The sequence below is a fragment of the Callospermophilus lateralis genome, chromosome 19 (assembly GCF_048772815.1).
Source record: "Callospermophilus lateralis isolate mCalLat2 chromosome 19, mCalLat2.hap1, whole genome shotgun sequence".
NCBI classification, from domain to species: Eukaryota; Metazoa; Chordata; class Mammalia; order Rodentia; family Sciuridae; genus Callospermophilus; species Callospermophilus lateralis.
Genome location: NC_135323.1, coordinates 11,590,732 through 11,615,701, shown reverse-complemented (window position 1 = coordinate 11,615,701; position 24,970 = coordinate 11,590,732). Strand labels below are relative to the sequence as shown.

Sequence of the window (24,970 nt, the reverse complement as noted above, 5' to 3'; positions counted from 1 at the left end):
ACTCTTACTTCAGGATCTCGGGGCCAGCGAACATCATGAGGTCGTGGATGGCCTTGAAGAGGAAGCTCATGAGGAAGTAGGGCCCGAAGGTCTTGTACAGCACCTTGAACAGGGACGGGGCCCGCTCCTTCTGGGGGGACTTGACAATCAAGGCCTCGGCCTCCTCGTTCACGTCCACCTTGGAGCCCCCCTTGGCCTTGGCGGGATCCTTGGTGGAGGAGTACGCGACCTTCACGGGCTGCCTGTAACACAAGTGGGGTCCAGGGGTGGTGCAGTCAGCGGAGACGCAGCCCAGGCCCCGGGAGAGGGATGGCTTTGCACGGGGGGCAGCAGGGCAGTGGACATGGACTCGGGTCCTATCCTGGCTTGGCCACCTTCCGTCTGTGGGACTGCAGGAAATCCCCTGACCTCTCCAGGCCTTAGTTGCTTTGTCTATAAAATGGGGACAGAGGCAGAAGCCACCTCCTATTGCTGTGAAAACTGAATGAGCCACTGGACGTGAGGGCTTAGAGGACCGCCAGCCCCCAGCTGGCCCACGCAGGCCCCAGGCTCCCCGTCAGAACCCCAGACCTGGAAAATCCAAAACCACGCCAAAGAACCAAGGAGACTCGCACGTCCCAGCTTCAGGACCGACCCCAAGACCAGGCGTCCAGACAAGCAGGGGGACGGGCACCCAGCGATCACGGCAGCAGAACTCCGAGTCCAGCGAGGAAGCTCAGGACCTTTGGCAAGGATGCCGAGACCACCCACTGGGAAGGGGACAGTCTTTTCCAAACACGGTATTAGGGACAGGACAGCCACGTGCAAAGGAATGACTGTGGACGCCGGCCTCGCTCTACCCACAAAAATCAACTCGGCACGGAGCGGTCAGCAATGCAGAGCTGGCGGTCTATAAACCTCAGGAGGAATCTGACCTTGAACTTTGCAAGAGAGTGTGCAGCCGTCGTCATCCCAAAGCACAAGCGACCAAAGGAAAAACAGGTGTCGGAACTTCAACGGAAAACACTCTTGTGCCTCAAAAGACACTCAGGAAAGTTAAAGGAGAACCAGAGAACAGGAGGAAGGGCCTGCCCGCTGGACACCTGGCAAGGCTCCTGTGTCCAGAACGCACACAGCACCCGTGTCCTGTGACACAGACACCCTGCTTCAAAGAGGGGCAAAGGACCCGTAAAGAACTCTCCAAAGAAGACGCATGAGTGGCCACCAAAGCGCGCTGGCCCACCTCTTTCCAGAGCCGTCAAACCCTCCTGCACCCGTGCCAACCGTAACCACCATCCAAAACAGCTTCAAGCTACGGTGGCCACGGGCCGTGCAGAACACAGCCACCTCACCCGAACCAGCGAAGCCCTGGCTTTTCAAACCCACAGGTAGGAGCCGGGAGGCAGCTCACACCAGGCCTCTGAGAGGAGCCACGGGCCAGCAAGCGGAGGCTGACCCTCCCGCCCACCACCCCCTCGCTGTTCCTCAAAGACCTGGGACACTCGCAGCCCAGACCCACGCGGGCGGCACCCCTTCCCTGGTTAACTGAAGAGACTTGGACGTGAGAGGCCGTGCCAAGGACCGCCAGACCGCCACCTGTCCTCCCCGCCCCTCCACATCCTCAGGAGCGGCGGGGCAGATCTGCTCACCCTTCAGGGAAAAACGCAAGTGACCTCTCCCCAAGCTGAGCACCCCTGAGGGCTCTGGGGGACCCGCCTCCAAGCCCCAGGAGCCCATCCCCACCTCGTCCTCTCGGGCAGGACGGACGCCTGCAGCCCAGATGGAGAAACACCCGTCTTCCAACTGAAACCCACGCGCAGCTCACCCAGGACGGGACACGGCTTGTCGGGTGACATTCACCCCCGCGACGGCTCGGCAGACACTCGGAGGACAACACCGAGGCTCAGAGTGTCCCCTGTCACCTGTCCCCACCTCTGCTCTTGCTCCCGAGACCCATCTCCTCCAGGGCAGCCCCGGGGGTTGTCATAAAACAGAACTCAGGCCACTCCACCGTCCTGCAAAGCTGTCCTCTCACCACACCTGGACCAAGCCCTGGGAGCGCCCGCCAGCGCCTCCTACCTTTTCTCCTCCTGCCCCCACCCCAGCCCCCCTCTGCTCAAGCCACGTGGCCCCCTGGTTGCTCCCCAGGGGCCTCAGGACTTTTGCACAGGCTGCTTCCTCCAACGGGAAGGCCGTTCTCCCGGATGCGCACGTCTCCACTGGAGCGCACCTTCTCAGAGAGGCCATCCTTGACCACTGGCTCTAAAACGGTCCATGGGACACTCTCGCTCTCACCTCACCTTCATCCCACCCAACACTGGTGCTCAAATCCACCATCTCAACTCCCTCGCCACGCCGTGTGCACAGGGCACCAAACCTGGAGCACGCCTGTCCTGCTCTGGCCCCTGAGCCCGGGCCTCGCCTGCCCCACGGAAGCAGCCGTCCCCTGTATCTGGTGCGTGGATCCAGTGAGGGCCAGGCAGAGGCAGAGCTGCTGGTGCCGGTCCACCCTGCTCCCCAGGGTCACCCCACAGGCTGGACCCACCCCAACGGCAGGAACGCTCGGGAGCACACCAGGGCCTGGTGACAGGCCACAACCACAGCGGACTCAGGAGGAGAGTCCCACGGCTCCGCTGCGCCACCAAGAGCCACTCGGCGGCGGGATAGGCCCTGCCTCTTCACCCCAATCGCCTCTGCTCCCCCAAAAGGCCCCAGCCCACTTGGCCCAGGGACAGGAAGCCATCAGAGGCCACGGGGCCGGGCACAGGGGCGGGGGGAGGTGACGGGGCACCCGGGGGTGACGGGAGCCGCACTTACTTCCTGGACTTGGCAAACTCCTTCCTCCAGTTCTTCACCAGCACGGGCACCACTTGGGCGGACGTGTCCTCCTTGTTCAGGGACCAGAGGTCACTGGCCTCCAGGGGCTGGCGGTAGCCCCGGATCATCAACCTGGGGCCAAGACACAAAGGTGGACAGTGTGGACGGGGGACGACAGAGGGCAGCGGGTCCCACTCCACGGCCCCAGGGCCCGGGCCTGCCCCTCCATGACAGCCGCAGGCAGCTGACCGCTGGCGAGAGCCAAACAGAGGGACACAGGGCAGACGACGGAACTGCAGTGAAGGCCATCAGGCTGCCCGGGGAAAGTGGCCTCATCTTTACAGAGACTCGAACAGAATAATCAGGAGAGAAATCTCAGGGTGATGCTGATTGACTGCACAGGGTGCAGATTCTAAAAGGCCACCACAATAAAACACTGGGATCGTGGAGGGGTGAGTTCATATCCAAAATGCGTGGGAGGGGAGGCGCTGTGAGTTCCAGACTCTGGGACACGTGCTGATGAATATGTGAATGGGTGGGAGGGGCCCAAGTCTGAGCTGAGGTTCATGGGGTCCCAGATCCACTTCTCCACAGCCCGGGGTGACTCCACGCAGAGTTTCTGGTGCCCCTGGGTTTCGGCTGTGACCCGAGCCCCTGGGTTTCATCTTCCACTTGCGGCGTCACAGTCGGGCTTAGAAAGTCTTGGTTTTCAGATTCCAGATTGGGGGTGCTTGGTCAGCCCTGGCCTGAGTGTCGGAGGGCTTTCAGGATAAAACGTGAAACCAGGGACTGGGGGTGTGGCTCAGTGGCAGAGCACTTGCCTCGCCTGCGGGGGGCGCTGGGGACATTGGCGCACTGAGTTGGATCCTCAGCACCACATCAATAAATAAAATAAGTATGATATCCACCTACAACTGAAAGTTAAAAAAGAAAAGTGGACCTATGACTTTCACCTTTTAGAAAACAATCTCAACGTTACAGAAAGATCCCAGGAACCGTACAAAGAATTCACCCCGTTCACCGCCTGGTGCCCGGGTTCCGTCTCTGTCCGTCTCTGTACAATGTGCTAGACACCCCCAAACCGCCTTCGCTTCCCGAAAGGCCCTGGCCCATGGAAGGCTCCTCAGCCCAAGCTGCAGCCCAGGGAAAGGGAGCCCCGTCCCCTGGGGCGGCTGCTCGAGGCCTGTGTGTGTCTCACACTCAGGTTCGTGAACCTGGGGACGGTCAGCGCCCGGTGCAGGAAGACTTGGGACAGGAGCCGAGCCGAGGGACGCCTTCATTGGTCCCTTCCCCTCCACCCGGTCCCAGGCCTGGGGCGCTGGCCTTACCCCGTGATCCACCAGAAGGTGATCCTGGACAGGAAGGAGGCGCTGGATTCCGGGCAGGGGTTCTGGAGGAGACAGAGCACAGGGTGGGGGAGAGGGAGGTGAGCATCGCACCTTCCGTCGTGCCAGAGCCGGGCGAAGAGCAGCCAGCAGACCGACCCTCCTTCAAGGGACAGCGTCCACTCCCAGGCTGCTCTGCGCCTCACGGATTCCACGCTTGGGCCCCAGGAGGAAGAGACCCATGGCTGCTCCTCCTGCTTCACCGGCCAACGTCCCCAAGGGTCCACCTCCAGGCACAGGTGCCGAAGCGCCAGCCTGCCTGTCCTGCCACCCAGGACAGCCTGAGCTGTGGACTCACTGTGGACTCACTCAGCAAGTGCTTCCTGCCTGACCACCTACTAAGTGCTCTCCAGAGAACTCAAGCCCTGCCTTATCTCATGTCCCACAACCAACTCATGGACTGGTGTCATGATTGTCCCCCAGTGTATTTGTGCATTCATCGAGCAGGTACTTACTGAGCACCTACTGTGTGTCCGGTGATCTACAAAGAGCTCAACACTTGCATAATTGTATATCCCCCTGAATGTGGCAATACTATCATCTCCACTTCATCCCGCCAGCCAGCAAACATTTCCTGAGCACCTGCTATGTGCTGAGCCCCATAAATGAATCTAAACAGAGACGTCACCCCCGTCTTCATGACACTGGGCACCCACAGTGATAACACCTGCCGGCCTGCACCACCAGCGGCTCTGTCCTGAGGGCTTCACACAATGACCTCACTCCGTCTTCACAGCCACCTACAGCACAGGGATCCTCCCGGTTTGCAGTTACAGAGCTTAGCGGGTCGGAGGGGAAGGCTTTTCCCAAGGTTCCCGGTGGTGGAGCCGGGACGTGAGTCCCAAGTAGTCAGGCTCCAAGGGGCCAGGAGTCAAGTGATCACAAACAGCAACTGAATCTAATTCACGACAGGGACGTCAAGGACAGGTCAGTACCACCAACGAGTCCATGCAAGGGGATAAGGGCCAATCTGGTGTGCCAGGGTCACAGAGGGCTTCCCCGAGGAAGACGGTCTAAGTGGCACCTGAAGAGCAAGGGAGACAAGTAGAACCAGAGAAAAGGCCAGCCCTGCCCCGCAGAGAACAGTATATGCAAAGGCCCCGTGGCAGACGGAGGCAGAGCAGACTCCAGGGGCAAAGACAGGGTCTGTGGTGGAGGCTGTCATCCTGTCTACACTGGAGGCCACATGAGGATTGGTGGCTTCCGTCTTAAGGGCCATGGGGAATCCCTGAGGGGCTCCAAGCAGCTGCCCAAAGGATGCTGCTTCCCAGTTAGACAGGGGGCCGACAAGGACAGGGACATCAGCTCAGAGCCCCCGGGACCGCCAAGGCGGCTCTCACAGGAGGCACGTCCAGAGCTGCATCCTGATACACAGGCTCTGGTGGAATCAAGGTGGGGGGTCACCGGGCAGCGACGAGGCCTTCAGCCAGGGCCACCACCCAAGGGCCTCTCCTCCTGCAGAGACGAGGCCTGCGGGAGGCGGCTGCGACGGCAGGCCACAGCCGCGTGCTGGCCACCAGGCAGTGCTCCTCCAAGCACTGCCCCTGCCGTCCAGCCCTGGGCACTCCGACTAGGGGGCGGGGGCCGGGGACCAGGCGTCCAAGTGTCGTTCTGGTCTCAACCTCCAGCCTCCTGGGGGCAACCTCGCGGGTCAGGGAAGGGGGCGGGGTAAGCCCAGCACACCTCGCTGCACCCACAGCACACCCACCCACCAGGACCTCAGGAGGCCCCAAAGCGCCTCCCACCAGCCACCAGGGGACACACGCCCTGAAACACCCATGTTCACGTCGATGCTGGGGTGGGGAGACGGACATCCTGGGGTCACCCAGGAAAAGGTGGTTAGAAAGCCAGGTCACTGTTTTGGAAACAGAAAAAAAGGGAACGAGAAAGCTTGCCCCAGCTTTTCTAAATGACCATCAGGGTGACAAAGAGAAGAGGGAAACGTGTGTTTTCACAGAGCGATTCCAGCTGGTAACTGAAGGAGTGACATATGTCGTCTGATGACGTCTGATGACGTCATGAACTGTTCTGCACACAACGGCTCGATGGAATATTTGGTATTAAAGAATTATCACGGTCACCGGGCGTGGTGGCCCATGCCTGTGATCCTAGCAGCTCGGGAGGCTGAGGCAGGAGGCTCAGGTTTGAGGCCAGCTTCAGCAGCTTAGCAAGAGCCTGTCTCAAAATAAGAAATTAAAAGAACGGGGAATGTAGCTCAGAGGTTAACTGGACTCAGTCCCCAGTACAAAAAATCACTCACACACACACACACACACACACACACACACACACACACACACACATATAACTGGTATTTTTTAACCTGATAATGGTTTGACAGTTATATTTTTAAAAATCCTTATCATTCAGATATTGTCATTAGGGAAAGGTACATGGAAGCTCTAATATTTTCACAACTTTCTGGAAACAAACTATTTCAAACTTAAAAGTTGTTAGAAATAGCAGAGGACGCTGGTGCACCCCTGTAATCCCAGCATCTTGGGCGGCTCAGGCAGGAGGATCGCCAGGTGGATGTTACTCTCAGCAACTTAGCAAGGCCTTCACCAACCCAGGGAGACCCCGTCTCAAAAGGAAAAATATAAAATTCAGAAAGGGGGGCTGGGGATGTGGCTCAGGCGGTAGCGCGCTGGCCTGGCGTGCGTGCGGCCCGGGTTCGATCCTCCACACCACATACAAACAAGGACGTTGTGTCCGCCGAGAACTAAAAAATAAATATTAAAAAAAAAAAATTCTCTCTCTCTCTCTCCCACTCTCTCTCTTCCACTCTCTCTTTTAAAAAAATAAATAAATAAATAAAATTCAGAAAGGGATTGGGGAGGGAGCTCCGTAGTCCAATCCCCAGTACTGCAAAAATATATATATATATATATTAAAAATAAACACAAAACCTGATCCACCTCGTCTGGCAATGCCCACGGACGTGTCTGCACAGGTGACACGGGGTCAAGTCCACACTGGTGACTTTATGTGCTACATGCAAAGTGCCTTCAGCAGTCCACACAGCCTGGCTGGCGGGGGTGACGGCGTGGGGTGGGGGGGAGGCTCCGGACCTGACCGTCCACCGCATCTCCTGGGGAGTGTGCCAGGGCAGGTGCCCAGGGCCTCTGGGTGGGCCCTGGCATGAGTGGACCACCTAGGCTGCTGGTCCACAGACCTCAATCCAAACCAGCCTCGGGCTGGGGAGCCTGGAGGACCTGGGTTCGAATGCCGACCCCGCCCTGCTCTAGCTGAGTGGCCTCGGCCAGTCCCTGGACTTCGGCGTTGGAAAGTGGATCCCCCGGGGCTGCCAGGAGGGCTCAGGAGGTCCTGGGGCTGGGTCAGAAGCTGGAACTTTCCCGGCCAAAGTGGCTGGTTACCCATGGCGGAGGTGGAGGCCGGCCCTGTCGGTGGGTGGGAAGTATTTCCTGAGGCCTGGATTCTCCTCCCGGAGCGTGGCAGCGGGTTACCAGGATGGACCGCGGATCCAGCTCAGCGTGTCCAGGTTCTACCTGCAGAACGCCCAGGTGCTGCTGGCAGAGGGGCGGAGGCTGGGGCGCAGCTGTAACCCCTCGTTTATTGTCAGGCAAATATTTGGGGGGCGCCTGCTGGTACAGCAGGAGGAGCCAGCAGGGACAGTCTGGTCCAGCTCTGCCCTTCACTAGCTGTGGGACCCTGGGCAAGCGCCTAAATGGTGAAGACTAGAAGAGGTAAAGTCTACTGAGCCTTGGGACAGGGCCTGGCCGAGTGACAGATCTTAAAACCAATCTCGAGGGCTTCTGCGTACATCGAACTCCCGTCAGACGCACACGACCCTCCTCTGGGTGTGTAGATGAGTAAAACCAGAGGGAAGGAAACCCAGTGGCTTCCGTCTCCTGTAGACACACTAAGCTCCCTATCAGGTGGCTTAGACTTGGAGAGGGGGAGCGAAAAGCAGAATCAAACCAGAAAGGTGCGTGGGGACCCAGAGAATTTCGACGCTCGGCCAGAATGCGACAGACATTGCCCAGGTCCCCAGACTGCCCCGTGCAAGGTCACTGTGGCCCACAGGCTGGCTATTTCAATAAAGTTTTATTGGAACACAACCATGTCCGTTCCTTCATCCACTGTCTGTGGCTGCACCCCACCAGGCCCTAAGGCCCGGGGTGGAGCCAGGCCCCAAAGGATGATCCTCTCCCTCCAAAGCCATCTTCCTTTATCGTCACACGGCCGTGGAGGCTCCATGCCACCTGTCCTCAGCACGAGACCCAGGTCCTGTGGACTCAGACCCTCATTCCAGCTGGGGGGGGTCCCAGGTGCTGGAAGCCACCTACAGGTCAGCCCGTGGCTGCTGGCACGCATGTCCCGGAGCTGCCCCTGACCCCTGCCGGGACCCCACGCGTGGATTCTCAGGTGACCGAGGTTCAGGCGCAGGGGCAGAGCCCAGCAGCGCTACCTGTCCGCCTCGCTGTCAGGGAAGGAGACGTATCAGCCTGGGAGCTGGTTTCCGGGAGCCCCTGTCTGCTGTGCAAAGCCTGAGTCGATACCCAGGCCGGCTGGACTCACGAAGTGGCCAAGAAGGCCAGACAGACAGGAGGGGACACAGGCCAGGCCAGGACCCGCAGCACGCATCCAGGGGAACACTAAGGACTTCCTAATGGGGCTCGTTAGAGGGGACAGACCGGGGGGCCACCTGGGGGCTTCCCGGCCCAGGACAGGGCTGCAGCCCGTCCACCAGGGTGGGACCAAGGGGACCTATGAACCGGCCCCTCGTCACCTAGAGAGGAAGACCACTCACACGAGCCCGGCTGAAGGCAGGGGCAGGGCAGGCCTGACCTGCCCAGACCCAGGGGGACCAGCGACTCGGCAGTCGTGTGGGCTGCGTGTTTGGCACAAGGCGACTTGGCCTGAACCCTGGGGGTGAAACCAATTGGTCCAAAAGCCCCAAACGCCGATTCCTTAAGAACCGGTCATGACCTTGCAGGGGGCAGTCTGGGGACCTGGGGGGTGCCTGTCGCATTCTGGCCGCGCGTCGGAAATTCCCTGGGCCCCCACGCACCTTTCTGGTTTTGATCTGCTTTTCGCGCCCACCCGGCTCTCTGCAGGCTGCTCGGAGATGCCCGCAGAGCGCGGTGCTGGAAGAGGCCAGGAGGCCGAGAGCCACGGTTCTCAAACGCACCCAGCCCCAGCAGTACCTGGGAACGTGTGATAAATGCCTGGACGCCACCTGGACCTACGGTATCAGAAACCGCGGGGGTGGGACCCGGCAAGCTGTGTCCTCCAGGCAACACTGCCACATGCTCACCTCACCACTCTGACCCTCTGTGTCTTCATCTTACTATCCTGCCTCACTGGGTGCTGAGAGGATTAACCCAACTAATAAACAGTGTGCGGAGCTGCTCTCCTTACGACCTGCTGGAACCACTAAACATCAGGCCACCAGAGAACTTTCCAGCACAACGTGAGCCCTGGGAATCTGTTTACGCCACTGCCCGCGAGGTGTCCGAACCCCCTCCCCGCCCAGGCCCTCTACTCTCTCCCACGGGGTCCTTGTCCCGTGCCCTTTCCCCCGACCCCCTCTCCACCTTGAGCCCCAAGCTGGGTTGGGGACCCTTGGGCAGACCCGAGTCCCTGGCGCTGCGTCCCTCAAAGCCCCCGCCGCCCGTCCCACAGCTCCTCCCGCTCCGCCCACCTGTGCCCAGCTCCGCCCTGGCACCGCGGTGAACCACCACAGGACCACAAGGACGGGAGGAAAGCGTCCACGTTGCGTGGCCAGATGTGGTGGGGACCGGCTGTGATCCTAGTGACTTGGGAGGCTGAGGCAAGAGGATCGCCAAGTTCAAGGCCAGCCTCAGCAACTGAGCAAGACCCTGCCTCCAGATGAATGAATAAATAAAAAGGGCTGGGAACGTGGCTGCGTGGTGGAGCGTCCCTGGGCTGAGTCCCCAGGACCAAACAATAAAATAAACGGATTTACTTAATCAGCAGCCCCAGGTCAGACCTCCTGGGCGGGTGGTGGACGAGGTCACAGAGGGGCACGAGGAGACCTTCCAGGCCAGGGGGCGGGGCCTCCAGGCATGGGCCCACGTCACTCGTCACACAGGAAACTGAGACTGTCAGTCTCCCTGTAGTTAAGTCTTACTTCGTGGAGAAAAGACCGTGACAGCCGCCTGACACTGGCTAATGATTCGCAGGGGACCGGATGTGGGTGACGGATGCCATGTCCCTCAACGCAAGTCTCCCACGTGCAGGGCATCAGCAGTGGGCGGGCTGCACAGAGAGACAGGGACGTGACAGCACGTCAGCTGCCACTCTCGGTGCTGGACACGGCTGCTCCCGGTGCTCCGGGCGGGACGCAGGAGGGAAAGCATCCGGTACCGTGGGACAGACAGACGTCTCCTGCTCCACATGGCCCAGCGGCTCCCAGCCATGCTCTGAACCACCAGGGAAGCTGGTCACCACAAGAGTCTGACGGGGGGTCTGTGCGGGGCTCCAGGCCCGACCTCTAACAAGCTGATCTGGGGACCCCGTCCCCTCTCCCTCGCCCACAGCGGAGGCCGGGTGGGCAGGAGCCAGGAGAGCCCTGGAAGGCCCTCTCTGCCACACCCGGCTCCCGGAAGCCAGGCAGCCAGGGTCAGGGACAGAGGGGAGGAGCCCCACTGGGAAGCCAGGACAGAAATAGACGCTGAGTCACAGAGTGGGCCCAGGGCCCGCGGGGGGACGGCCACCGGGTGACTCAGCATGTAGCGGCCGGGCCAGCCCCGCCCAGCCCAGCCTCCCTGGGGACGAGCGATGGCCGCTGAGGCTCTGAGGGTGGGAGGGTGCTGGGGGCTGGGTGCCTCCCACCCCGACTTGGGCCTGACAGTGTCCCCAGGACACAGGCCTCAGCTCCGGGGAGGCCGTGAAGCTGTGCCTTCCAAGGTGGGCAGGCAGTACCCGCTGCCCGGCAGTGAGGCCCGGGGGCTCCCCGTCCGGAGGCGGGGTCTCGGGCCCCTTCCCCACACCAGGGCCACCTTGACCACGGAGGGACACCCTGCGACTCGGGGTCCGGGTCCTGGAAGGGAGCACAGCTTCCTCTGGCCCAGTCCCTCTGGAGACCAGCCGCTGTGCCCTGAGAGGCCACCCACGAGAGACCACCTGGGGGCGCAGGCCAGGGGACGCCCCGCCAGCTCCACCCGACGCCAGGCTGCGGCCCCGTCAACACCCAGGACCGCGGAACGTGGAGAGACAGCAGTCACCCCCGTATCACCCGTGCCAGGACCCCCGACACACGCTCTGAGACGTCGACGTCCCTGACGTCTGTGTTAAGAGCATCCTTTGCGTGTGACCTTCGCACGTCTCTCCACGATTGTGCAACACCCGACACAGGACCCTGCTCTGCAGCCCTGCCGGACTGTTCAGGGCAGACGTCCACCCACGCTTGGAACAGGTGCAGACGTGTCCTCCCAGACTGTCGCCCTGTGGCTGGTTCACGCACCAACGCAGAGCCCTCCTGACTGCACCAGGTGCAGCTTCTCGCCTCCTGCAGGACGCGCCACTCCACAGCAGCCGCGTTCACAGACGTGGTAGAAGGTAACTGAGCAGCAGCAGATGCAGGAAGCTCTTCGCCCCTCCCCAAAGCATAGGCAGAACCTTCTCTGGGCAGCCCCCTCCCCGCCCACTCAGGAGAACCACCATCGGGGCACAGGACGGGTCCGCACACCCGACCCTCTGTAAAATAACCAGCCCTTCTGCTGACTCACCCCTGGCACCTGCTGACTCACCCCCGGCACCTGCTTTCTCACAGCTGGCCACAAGCAGCCCAGCCCCTTTCCTTTGTCCTGTTCCCTCATCCCCCTCACTACCACAGGACAGCGGCTCCCAGGGCTGCCGCTCCCGAGGTTCCCACTTCTCTGCGAGGCCTGCCCCGGCTGCGGGCGTAATCATGGTTTTCTCCTGTTACTTTCTCATCAGTTTGACTTGCAGCCCCCAGTCACAGAACCTGAGAGAGCAGAGGAGAAACATCCCTCCCCTCCAGCGGAACCACGTCTGCTTTGTGCAGCGCTGTGTCCCCTGCACCAAGCACACCCTGGGCAGCTGCTGAGGCACAGCTCTAGAAGGGCTCAGGGGACCCGGGCGGAGTGAAGGCATAGAATCCGTCCAACTCCACAATGAAGCTTCCCCTGCCATCACCCCGTGCCGTTCCCACAACTAGGGTGAAATCAGGGTCCCAGAGCTCAGACCCTGAGTCGTAAGTCACACAAACGCATGCACACACACACACACACACACACACACACACAAACACACATGCACACATCACACACACGCACACATGTATACACAATGCATGTGTGCACATACACACGTGTGCACATACATACACACATACCCATACACACACACTGTGTACACACACTCACACACACACACACACTCACACATTTCTCCCGCCCTGGAGCTGGAGCTTGGTGGAGGAGCACCTGCCCAGCGTGAGCAAGGCCCCGACACACACACACACACACACACACTGATGCGTGTCCAGCCCACTGTGAGGTTGAACTGGACCTTCCTCGGCTTCACACAGGATGCTGACGGGCCGGTTCCGGTCAGAGGCAGGGCCTGAGGTCTGCACATCGACACTCTCTCAGCTGGTCATGGCCTCTCTTTGAGGGGCAGGGGTCCGAATGACAGAAAGAGCTCTCGACCCGCTGGACCACCCGCTGAGGGTGGTTAAGACACAGGTCGCCGGTCCCCTGACCAGACCTCCACGTTCTCAGCATGGAGCCCGGGGTCAGCTGCAAGGAAAGTGCCAGCCGCCCACAGACACAGAGGCCAGCAGACTGCGCTGGCCACGCGCTCTCCCTGCCCGCCACAGGAAAACCCAACCCTGAGGAAGGAAGGGGGCAAAGGTAAAGGTCCAAGTCCCAGAGCCAAAGGACACCCTGGAGCAGGCGCGGGCCGACGGCCGAGACCGAGGCTGTGCTGGACGTCTGCAGCAGCGACACGCACCCCCCCCACACAGCTCCAGGCTGGGGGCCTGAGGCACAGGGCTGTGTCCCAACAGAACTACCAAAACCACAGGCGAGAGCCAGGTGTGGCCTGCAGGCTCTGGGGGCCAGTCCTGGCCGGAGGCCAAACTGCAAGGGGGCAAATGGCAACCGCTGGATTTTTCTGGAGAGAGACCCAAGGAGGCCCGGCTGGCGAGCGGGCAGCGAAGCCTCTCCCTCGGCCTGTCACCAACACGGCAACGCACCGGCCACGACACGGGCCACCGCTGCGTCTCGCGGCACCAGAGGCAAACGGACGGAGAGAGGGCGGCGGAGCAGGGCCTGGGCCAGGCTGCTGGGAGCGCAGAGCACACAGAGGACCGCGGCGGCCGTGCCAGGCAGCGATGCCCACACACCAGGCACCAGCAGGATCTGCACTGACCCCCACGGCAGCCCCAAACCCTTCCCCAGGAAGCTCCCAGGACGCCCCACTGCTCCGGGAAGTCGGAGGGTCAGGGGCGCCCCACGGCCACCAGCCAGACCCCAGGACTCGGGGCCAGCGCAGCTTGACGTGACCCTGCTCCACACACTGAGTGATGGGGACACGGGGCTGCGGGGACACGGGCCACCCCACCACAGCACTCCACACTCAGACCAGCTGCCCGTGTGCCCTGCACGGGGAGAAGCCACGTGTGCTCGCTGCCTCCCTGAGCGTCACACACGCCAACCACAGGGACCCAACACGTGCACACCCAACCCCTACACGCACACTCAAACGCACGATCACACACAGGGGAGCCCACAGCAGCCACCCACGCCCGCTCTGTCCCCGGCCCTCGCCCCGAGCAGGCGGCTTCGAAGGCCCTGGGACGTGGGCTCCCTCCGCCCCACGGTGTCGGCTCCCCCAGGGCGCCCAAGCCTGACGTCACCCAGGACTCCAGAGGCTCAGGAGGACCCAGTGCACGTGAAGCCAGCCATCCCCCGACCCCTGCTCACGCTGCACGTCACCAGGCCAGGCAGGAAGAGGACAGGCTCAGCAGCGGCCACCCTCGCCCCCGGAACAGGCCTCCTCCAAGCACAGCCCGCCTGGTCACCGTGCCGCGGGAGGCTGAGGCCACACGTCCCTCGGCAGGCCACCCGTCCCGGGGGCTGAGGGCTGAGGACCAGGGCCTGGGACGTCAGGTGGCGTGAGCTCCCGGGCACGCGCGTCCTGGTGGCACTTACGGGGTCGTTGATGGTCTCGGAGAACAGGGGCGCGCGGTCCAAGACACAGGACAGCACCAGCTGGGCCAGCACAAGGACCAAGTAGATGTAGAAAGTCGTGTCCCGGAACCGGTCGACCTGGGCGTCCTGCACGGCAGACAGGGGGCAGGGAGAAAGGTCACTTCCAGGAGCGCCCGGGAAAGCCGAGCTCAGCCTCCAGAGCTCACGTTGAAGCCACGTCCCCAGGGTCCCGTGGTCACGATATTTGGAGGTGGGACCCCCACCCCCCACCTGAAGAGAGACGGGAATCCGAGCGCTGGCTCTGCTGGGCGGGGACACCCGGAGCCACCTTGGGGCTCTGGGAGAATCCCCACAGAGAGCAGGCTTGGCCAGACGCAGTCGCATGACCCTGGATTCCCCACAGCCTCTAGAACCACGAGCTGCACAAACCTTTGTACTCTATAAGTCACCCAGCGGTGACATTCAGTTACAGCAACAGAAAACAGACCAATTCGAGCTCGAGGGAGCCTGGAGAGTGCCCCCTGCAGACCCAGCCCGGCTTCCCCGCACGCCCCACCCCTCCTGAGGCGGGAGAGAGGGCTCCGACCCACGGTCACCCTGCCCAGCTGTGTGCTGAGGGCATCTCGGGTGCGGGAGGAAGCCTGGGCATGGGAGCCACACTGAGCTGCGTCCAGGGCCTGGCCCACCCCAAACGGGCTGCGGGACCTTGTTCACTTACTTACCCTCTTTGTGCCTCAGTTTCCCCTCCTACAAACAGTCCTGGTCCTCAACCAAGAGGACCTCCCAGGGACCAAGTGGCAGTCTAGGGACACACATTTGTCATAACCCGTGGTGTGACTGGCACCCAGCAGGGGAGGCCAGGGATGCCCCAGAACACAGGAGAGTACTCTGTCATGAAGCAGCGTCCAGCCCAGAATGTGAATCAGGCTGAGGCCGCACAGTCCCATCCGTCGTGGAGCAACGTCACGTGATTGTTCACAGAAAGTACCGAGTCCCCTGCACTTTGAGACTCCACGTCTGCTGCCGTCAACATCAAGGAGAGGTTGCTCTGTATGCCGTGGGCGCTCAATAACCGCCCATTCCTTCCCTTCCTTTGCCTCGCGCTGCTCCTTGGTGAGCTCCAGGCCAGCAGGGACAGCGGCCAGGAGCCTCGAGGTGACCACTCCTCAAATTCCTGGGAGCAGCGCACGCTGCCCCCCTAGACACCGTCTCCAGCCAGAACGCAGCCGATGGCACCGAGGTCACCTGGGGACGCGTCCAGGGCCCCCGGGGAAACAGCCGCTCGCACACCCTGCTCCCAGCTCAGCTCCGCCCCAGGTCGAGGACGCGTGCAGCTGGCCTGTCCTGCTCCCAGGGTGACACTGCCTTTGCCCATGGTTCTGCCCTCGTGGGACCCCCGCAGGTCCCTCCAAGCCACAGGGACAAGTGGAGCCCAGGAAAGAAGGCTCTAGAACGAGGGCTGCCGCTGACGCGGTGAGGACCTGCGGGCATGTCCCCTGGCAGCACAGGGGGAGGGTCCCCCTGCAGACCCAGCCCTCCGCGGAGGTGAGGGACCGTGCAGGCCCGACGCCCACTCACCTCTTTTAAGGCAGCCATGATCTTGGATCTGAAGATGGCGAGGGCGCACAGTAGGGCCATGAGCCAGAAGACGAGCAGGATGCCCGAGGACTGGACCCCCTTCCTCCTCTCGAGCTGGATCAGGAAGGTGGCGAGCAGCTGGGGAAAGCAGACAGGGAGCCGCTCAGGGAGGGCCGGACCCCAAGGTCCAGGGCCCGGTGGACCTCAGCCTGCGGGACGAGGACTCCGGGGCGAGCCGGCTCCAGCCCAGCTCCGCCGTCACACCAGGAGTGACTCTGGGGGCTTTCACTCCGTTGCTGGCTCTAGGCCCGCTGTCCCCAGCAACACATGACTTAAAACCCAGGGACACCAGATCCGTCAATCTGCTTCTCCTTGAAAGAAGAGGACACTGGGGTCACCCCCTGGAGGGGCAGAGTGGCCCTGGGGAAGCAAGTCCTCGATGCTGGGTCTCCAGCTAGCCTCAGGAGAGCAGGGCACCCGCAGCCGGCCCCTGCCCCCAGACGTGGGCTCAGAATGCCCTGTCCCCGCTCCTCCTGCCCTGTCCCTGCTCCTCCTGCCCAGTCCCTGGCTCCTCCCGGAGCCCATCAACCAGGGCTCTGCCTCTGAGGCCCGGGCTCAGTCTGCCCGGCGCAGCCTCCTCCCCTCTGGCTGGGGCCCGTCAGTCCGGGGGCTCCGGCCTCCCCTCTCTCCTTGGTCAGCTCTTCAGCACCGTCCTCGCCCTGGCCCAAAGCCTCTCCCTTCAGGACCCGGGGTTTCAACACGGGGTGCAGCAATGGGCCGTGGCCAGAACCCAGGCGTCCAGGAACTTCACTGACCGGTGTCCACAGCAAGGGAGGGGAGACAGCAGGGCGGGACGGGCACACCTGGGGCTCTGCCACCACCACCACAGGTCAGGGGTGTCCACACCCTGTGGGAGCAGCCAAAGGAGTCTCCAATGGCCACACGTCACGGCCACCCGGAGACCGCGGACCACACGCCGGCCACCAGACCTCAATCTGAAACGCGTTGCCAGAGACTCCCGCCTGGTGCCACCCACGTGCTCCGAACATCTGGACAACTGTTTAGACTGACCGCCCCCCGCCCACCCACGCCTCCTGCGACCCAGGAACGGCCCAGCAGCGGGCGGTGAGGCCACCCAGTAAGTGAATCAGGACAGACCCGGCCACAGGCTGCGCAGCCAGACTGCAGCCGCTCCGCCTGAGACGGGCCCACGGTGCCCTGGAGGCTCAGAGCAGGACGGGAAGCACCTGAGTGGCCACAGGGTGGGGGGCGGGGAGGCGGAGAGTGACCACCGGGTGCCCCCAGGGAACTCAGGCAGGAAAGTGCCCCCGTGCGTGAGGCCAGGTGTGGAGCAAACCCTCCCCGAGCTCCCTGCCCCGGGGAGCCGTGCTCCGCGGTCCCGCCACACACCTTACCTCGCGCCCTCTGGGAACGGGGAGGGTAAGACAATATTTGCCCACTGTTTCCTGTGTCATGTTCCTAGCGCCTGCAGGCTCTGAGGTCACAAGGGAGCCAACCCCAGTGGGAAAGCCAGGTAATAAACAAAAGAGTCACGGTAAACAAACACGGTACAGTGCGGCAGGTGCTGGGCCAGAGCTGGAACCCGGCTCTACCGCTGTGGCTGTGTGACCTTGGCAAAGCCCTTAACCTTTCTGTGCCTTAGCTTCCACCCCTCGGAAGGGGACAGATCAGAAGCTGTCTCGCAGCAGATCGGCTACAATTAATAAGCGGCTCACCCATGGGCACGGCCCGCCGACCAAGGACCCCCAGGGGGAGGGGCTGCTTCCTGTCCAGCTTAGCATCCCACCCCTCACGCACAGCCGGCAGCGGGGAAAGTGTGTGACATTTCATTGCAAATGCCACGGAAGACGGGGTGTCACTCCGCCTCGGGGAAGGGAGAGGGCAGCAGTCCCTACGTGGCAAGAAGGGCGTGCATGCCCCTCCCACGGGCCCCGCTGACCTCCCTGTCCAGCTGGACTCCGGCGGGGCCAGTCCCCGGGGTTTTTCAGAAGAAGTCAGATTTCTGGGCTCTCACCGTCCCTTCTCAGCCGGCCGCGGTTTGGGCCTCCGCGGTGCCTGGCAGATGGCCAAGGTTGCCAGCGGTGCCACTTACCATGGTGACGCCCAGGAGGGTGGGGCTGACCAGCAGCACGGGGGCCACGAAGACACCCTGACTCCTTTCCCAGAAAGAGTAGAAGAGGTCGGCCCAGCAGACGATCCACAGCAGGAATCCCAAGGCCTGCAAGAGAACACGGCAGGTTCCGGCACCCGCGGGGGCGCGCCAACCCCAGACCCCTGGCCACGGTCCTCAGATAAAGGCCCGTCCTTGCCACATGGAGCCCAGCTGGGGTGGACGGCCTGCAGGCCACACACAGGGGTCTGTGTCCAACCCGCCAGGCGGCGCCCCTGGCCCGGCAGGACTCGCTGGCTGATGTCCCCCCAGCACCCAAACTCAAAGGAGCTCGGCCCGCAGCCCTCCCTGGAGCCATGCCGTCAGCCACGTCACCTGAGGGTCAGCCACAGAGGCAGAGGCCGTCCCTGCCTTCAGAGCTGATGCTCTAGTGGAAGGTAATCAGGAAAACACAGAGGCACCCTGCGTCCTGCCCGAGAGCAATGGTGCAGTGCAGAGAAGGAAAACAGGCCGGGCCTCGGCAGGCGGCAGGGGAGTGGAGAGTCGAAAGCAGGGAATGTGTGCAGGCAGAGGGCCCAGGACATGCAAAGGCCCTGGGGTGGGACCAAGGGTTTGTTGCTGCTATGGGATGAGCCACAGACACGAGGAGATGGCAGAGGAGGAAACCTGGAGCCAGGGCACTCTGGGCCACTGGGAGACTCTGGGCCACCAGGGCACTCTGGGCCACCAGGAGGCCTTTCGGATCTTTACTCCCAGAAGTGCGAAGCTAATGGAGCGTTTCTGAGCCAGGAAGGATAAAATCTGGTTTATCCCTGAAAAGGAGACAGTGTTCCCCAAGAAATGGACACGGGGCTCCTGGCTCACCCAGCCCAGGCAGGGAAGCCAGCGACGGTCTTTCCAAGACTGATTTTGGAGAAGCTCCAAGTTCACAAAGATCAGGGTCAGCGTTTCCCCTCCCCCGCCTCCCACACGCCCAGCCTCCGCTACCAGCATCCTGAGGGGTCCAGTCCCAGTGGACGGACCCGCACCCACACACGGCCGCCCAGAGCCCAGGCCAGGCCTCCTTCCTGGTACTGGACCTCCTCTGCCATGGCCCAGGGCCTGAGGCCACGTGTCCCTCGTCACGGTCCCTGTCGACCCCCCCACTGCCCCCACCCCGTCTGTGCCGAGCTCTCCCCACCCCCACGCCCCGTCTTTCCCTTCCAGACGTGACACAGCTGGGCTCTACACACTCTGTGGCCTGTCACACTGGCTTGTTAGGCTTTGGGCTGCAGCCCCGGGGACGGGGACAGGGACGGGGACGAGGACGGAACCAGGCGGTGAGCCACCCGAGTGGCCTCGCCCCTCAGACTGGCTTCTCCCAGGTGCACTTCGGTGGTCACCCTCCCACAGTGTGACAGCTGAGCTCCTCAGGCAGGCGTGCCTAAGGCCACCAGACGGCTTGGCGAGCGGCTGCTCCGCGCTGCCTCCCGCCCGTGGTCAAGAGCCGCTGCGGCCACTCCGACAGGCGTGGGGGGCGCCTGCTCCCATCTGCAGGGCTGTCTAAGGCGCCTTGACTGCGCTATGAGCCAGACGGGCTGGGGCGGGGCGTCACAGCAAAGGACTGGGGCCGATCATTCAAGCTTCCTTGTTCCCGAGGGTCTTGGGAAATACGGCATCAAAAAGAGTCACAATAGCCGAGATGACGGCCCCAGCCTGTGACCCCGCGACTCGGGAGGCCGAGGCAGGAGGGTCTCAAGCTCAAGGCCGGCCTGGGCCACAGGGCAAGACCCCATCTCAGAAAGACAGAGGTGAGGCAAACAGCTGGTGCGGAAAGAGAGCAGGAGAGGGAGCAGGGCACTCGCAACTCCTCACGGCTTCTCCTCCACGGCCCGTCAGCTGCGGGGGTGGCGGGGACGGCACCCCAACACGGAGAGGCCAGGCAACACCTGGATCGAGTGACGGCACCCACCCAACCAGGAAGGAGCAGGGGGCCAGCTGCTCTACCGTGGATCTGGACTGTGCCCCAAAGACCACGGGTCAGAGACCTGGTCCCCAGCGGGGCACTACTGAGAGAGACCCCTCAGGAAGTGGGGCCTGGCGGGGAGTTTCCTGGGGACCCTGCTGGTTTGGGCCACGAGGATAGGGTTTGCTCTGCTACGTGTGCCAGCCAGGATGCGCGACCTCCTCTCAGGCTGAAAAGCAATGGGTCTGCCCAGCCCTGGACAGAGGAGGCCTCCAAAACTGTAAGCCCAAACAAACCTTTCCTTTTTGTAAGTTTGCTTATGTCAGGTGTTTCTCACAGTAACAGAAAGCCAGCTGATGCAAAACGTCACTCAAATTCAAACTGAGGAACGGACTCCAGAATAACTGTCCCTCACACGTCCCAAGGTCATGAGAGACACAGGAGGGCGGAGACTTCTTCCAAATTAAAAAGAAGCTAAAGAGACAAACATGAGCAAAAGCAGCACATGGCTGCAGCCTGGGTTCTGTGCCAGAGGAGGAAGATGCTGGCAAGGCCAAGGCCAGCAGCAGGTCAGAGACAGACCGCAACACAGACAGCAGATTTTCTTTTTTTTTTTAAGTAGTGGCCATTTGTGAAATTTCCTGTTTCATAACTGTGCTGTGGTTACACAAAAGAATATTGTTTGGGGGGCGGGAAATAAACACAGCAGAAGCTGAGGGGCCAAGGGGCGTGGCGGACGCCGCCCCTTCTCAGGTTTTGTGAGTGCGGGGGGCGCTGGGGACGGCGCCCAGGGCCTGTGCGCACGAGGCAGGCACGTCCCCAGCCCACGCCACCTCTCCTCAAATGGTTCAGAATGGGTACCCATGGAGGGCAAGAGCTCTCATCCAACCCAAGGGCAAGGGGTTCAAAATCTGTGGGCACAGGAGGGACGGGGCAGTCCTGGACACGATGCCATGACCCTGTGCTTGGAAACCATTTCAAAACGAAGACCCTTTTAAAGTAAAAAAATAAGAAATAAATGGCGAATAGCTTTCACCAGGGAGGCAGGCCTTCTGAGGACCTGGTCACCCCTGGAGAAAGCCCTGCCGTCCGCTGGGCACACATGGGACAGTGAGACTCGCAGGTGCCCGAGCGGGGATCCGAGCCCGAGTGCTGCCAAAGCTCCAGGCTTTATGTGAACTGGAGACACGTGGACAGAAACGTCAGGCGCCCGCCCAGGTGCCCACCCCCTCGGCCTCGGGGACGTCCGGCCACTCACAGTTTTGGCTTTGTTGAGGTGTGTCATCTGGATGTAGCCCCGGTCGTGGCGGGAGAGATAGAGGGCGTAGACGGGGAAGGAGGCCCAGAGGTAGAAGCATGGCAGCCACAGCAGGACGGTGTTCTGGAAGCACTTGGGGAAGTCGGGGTTGCTGGTGTGCCACGTGACGTTCCAGTCCTGCAGGCAAGGCACAGGTCAGGGGCACGGGCAGGGGCACAGGTCAGGGGCACGGGGCAGGGGCACGGGGCAGGGGCACGGGGCAGGGGCACGGGGCAGGGGCACGGGGACGGGTCAGGGGCACGGGGCAGGGGCACAGGTCAGGGGCAGGGGCACGGGCAGGGGCACGGGGCAGGGGCACCACCCAGGGTAGCCACCAGGACCCGCCCCTTCAGACCCACAGGGCTCGGCGGGACCAAGACACCAGTCGCGGGCGACCTCTCGCCTCTCCCTACAGGACAGACAAGGTCCCCCAGCCCACAGCCGGTCCCACCACGGCACAGACTGCCATTTCCAGGGGCCCTTTGGTCATACGGGTCCCCTGGATGTCACTGACTTGTGAAATGAGGACGTCGTCGTCAGCAGCAGCAGCAGGAACATGGCTCACACCAGAACTGAGCTGGTGAGCCAGGCGCCCCCCCCAGGTGCTCAGCACTCACCACCCCCCTCGATCCTAGGAGCTAACGACGTCCCCGGCCCCTTCTGCAGATGCGCAAACGGGTGCCGCGGGTTCGAGGGTGTGTCAGTATCCCAAGGCCACTGAGCTCTGTGGCTGAATCCGCACCCAGACAGCCTGAGCGGCTCCCGCCTTCCACCTTCAGACTCCCCAGCCTCGGGAACAAACTGCTCCGATCACTTTAAAAAATCTTCTTTAAAAAATGAAAAGCTTGTATTTTGCACAAGAGACGTGCCAGACAGATTTCTAAAACATGATGCACACACACAACTCGCCCGGACGGACCCAGCCTAGAGCTCATTCCACTCGCTGTTTGCAATGGAGAATGTGAATTTAACCCGAGGCCGGAGCTGCCCAACTGGGAAACCCTGTCACCCAGGTCGCGGGTCTCCTTTTCTACCTCCGCAGGGGGAGGCTGGGGGAAAGGAGAGATCCGAGACCTCGCCCCACAGTGGCCGCGGAGCCCAGGAATGGTTCCTTGCTACTTTGGACAGGATTATTAAAAAGCAGGTGAGCGGCTGGCCCTTAAGATCAGACCATCTCCTATAAAAACTTGGATGATTTCTGACACCTTTTTTTAAAAATCGGAACATCCGGGGCAGGCGCGGTGGTGCTGGCCTAGCATCGCAGCAGCTGGAGAGGCTGAGGCAGGAGGATTGCAAGTTTGAGGCCGGCCTGCCCACCGTCACACAGTGAGGCCAGCCAGGAGCTCAGGGACCGGGAACCTCGGGCACCAGACAAGCTTGGACAGCCAGGCCAAACGCAGGCAGGGAGAGGGGAGGAAGCGCGCGGCTCTCGTCTCTTTTTAAAATCTTTAAAAATTTCTGGTACCAGGGGCCGAACCCAGAGATGCCTAACCGCTGAGCCCCAGCCCCAGCCCTTTTTATTTTGAGACAGGGTCTTGCTGAGTTGCTTAAGGGTCTCAGTAGGTTGCTGAGGCTGGCCTTGAACTTGCCGTCCTCCTGCCTCAGCCTCCTGAGTTGCTGGGATGACAGGCGTGTGCTACTGCACCCGGCCCGGATCATTTCACTTAAAAGAAAACCAGGGAGGGCTGGAGACCAGCTCAGAGACAGGGGCTTGCCGGCCTGTGGGGGCCCTGGACCTCCAGCACTCCCAAATAAGAATAAAATAAACAGGAAAAAAAGCTGAGAATGTGATTAAAGTGTCTGTTCCCCAAAAAGCATGTGAGTCATGCACCACGGGACGCTTGCCACTGCCCAACCATGCACTTTAAAGGTAGTTACGATGGTTGTAAAATTCTTAAGAAATAATTTGACTTGAGAGGGACTTGGAGACGTGAAGCAAACTGGCTCCCCAGCAGCGTCACTCCTCCGAGACGCCGAGGGCTGTTTGGGCAGAACCAGGAACGAGGCATGACCCAAGAGCCAACTTGCCAAGGCCGCCACACGCAGGGCTCAGCTGGGAGCTTCGGGACCGACAGAACCGTTAAAAAACAAAACAAAACCAAGCCGGAAAGGTCCGTGTGTCGGCGGACCGGGCGTCTGGAAGACAGCCTTGTACAGTAAGACGGCGGTCGACCTGGAGGGGAGCAGCTTCCATCGAGGCCCGACGGCCTTAATTGGTTTCCCGCCACCTGTGATTCTTAAGGTCACGGTTGACACGAGAACTAAACTGCTGGTGGCTCTTACCACCGGGCAGCCTCTCCGCAGCTGCCAGACAAAGCTCACGCCAAAGGCATCTGACCTTTAGAGAGAAGACGGCCCAGAGCCACCATCCCCGGTGAGGCATCTGAGAGGCGCCGGTCACCAGGCTGCGCTGTGACCCCCTCTGTCCTGCTCAGTCCTCCCCACTAAAGGCAGGTGTCCAGCCACGGCCACTTCTGACTGCCCACCACGAGCCATCACCCACTCTTCACCATCCCCCCGCCACGTCCTGTGCACCCCCCGCCCCCAAGTCCATGCGTCCACCCCCCGGGAGTGCACCCCAGCCCCCTCCTCTCTCTGAATCTGTTTAACAGGTGACACGTGGGCGCGTTCAGACTTTTAAATAAGTCCCTTCTCCTTAACGCCCACCCTGTCCCCCATCCAGCAAGCCAACTGCCCCCCGGGGCCAAGGAGCATCCTACGGAGTGACAGAGCCCAGGCGCAGCCTCCTGGGTCACCGGGGACGCCCTCTCCTCGACACCTCGGGTTCCTGACCCCACCACTGGCAGACGTGTGTCCGGCGCTGGACGTTTTGATTCCTTTGGAACCACGAGGTGGGAGCGCGATCTTGCCATCGTCCCGTATCCACCAGACCCGGCTCCTGTCCCTAGAAGGAACCCGTGGCAGTTTCTTGTGTGTCCCCTGTGACCCACACTTGGTGCGCCTTGGTGCGGGCGGGCGGACCTGCTTCCAACGGTCCTGCAGCCTGGGACCTGGGCGGCTCTTGCAAACCAGACGGCGTCCCACCCGCAGCCCAAAGGCGCCGCGGTCACCCCCAGGAGAGCACGTCTGTGCGGGTGAAACTGCTGGGTCACAGGGCGCACATTCGACATGTGGAGAGGCACTGTCCTTCCACCCAGGTGACAGGAACGTGGACTCTGCCTACAGGACCCGGGCGGCCACCCCCAGACCAGCCGCCAACCTGGTAGAGAACAAGCCTCACGGCAGCTCAACTCCCCTCCCTCCTCATGGTCAGAGAACTGGGAGACCCTCCCAAGTGTGTCCAGAAGCAGGCTGTCCCCTGCTCAGAGGGAAACCCACAAATTTACACACTCATCTTAACAAAAGCCACGGGGCTGGGGTGTGGTTTCGTGGGAGAATGCTCGCCCAGCAGGCGTGACAACCTGGGCTCCGTCCTCAGCCCCACAAACGCACACAAATAAAACTGAGAGAGACAGACGGGGTCGCCCCCTGCTCTGGAATACAACACCCCATGGCTCCCTACTGCCTCTGAGAACCAGGATCCTGAGGGCTTCCCCATCCAGCCCCGCATTCGGCGTCTCCTGCAGTTTCTCCCCGAGGGCCAGCTTACTTGTCCATCACCAGCCTGAACCGCCTGCCCTCAGGGCCTGGCCCTGCAGGGTCCACCTC

At 61.8% G+C, this 24,970-nt stretch overlaps 1 protein-coding gene across 2 annotated transcripts in view; it reads right to left on the bottom strand.

The window, feature by feature from the left end:
• Abcc1 (ATP binding cassette subfamily C member 1 (ABCC1 blood group)) overlaps window positions 1-24,970 on the bottom strand; it is an 88,832-nt gene that overhangs the window by 44,038 nt on the left and 19,824 nt on the right. For both annotated transcript variants that reach the window (XR_013154593.1, XM_077106147.1), the window contains exons 2-8: window positions 21,263-21,439; window positions 18,042-18,167; window positions 15,929-16,066; window positions 14,351-14,476; window positions 4,125-4,186; window positions 2,797-2,928; window positions 9-242 (exon numbers count right to left, since the gene is read on the bottom strand). Coding sequence is in view for 1 of the 2 variants with exons in the window: in XM_077106147.1 (XP_076962262.1) it covers window positions 9-242; window positions 2,797-2,928; window positions 4,125-4,186; window positions 14,351-14,476; window positions 15,929-16,066; window positions 18,042-18,167; window positions 21,263-21,439 (995 nt within the window). In the remaining variant the exon portion in view is untranslated. The remainder of the gene's footprint in view (window positions 1-8; window positions 243-2,796; window positions 2,929-4,124; window positions 4,187-14,350; window positions 14,477-15,928; window positions 16,067-18,041; window positions 18,168-21,262; window positions 21,440-24,970) is intronic.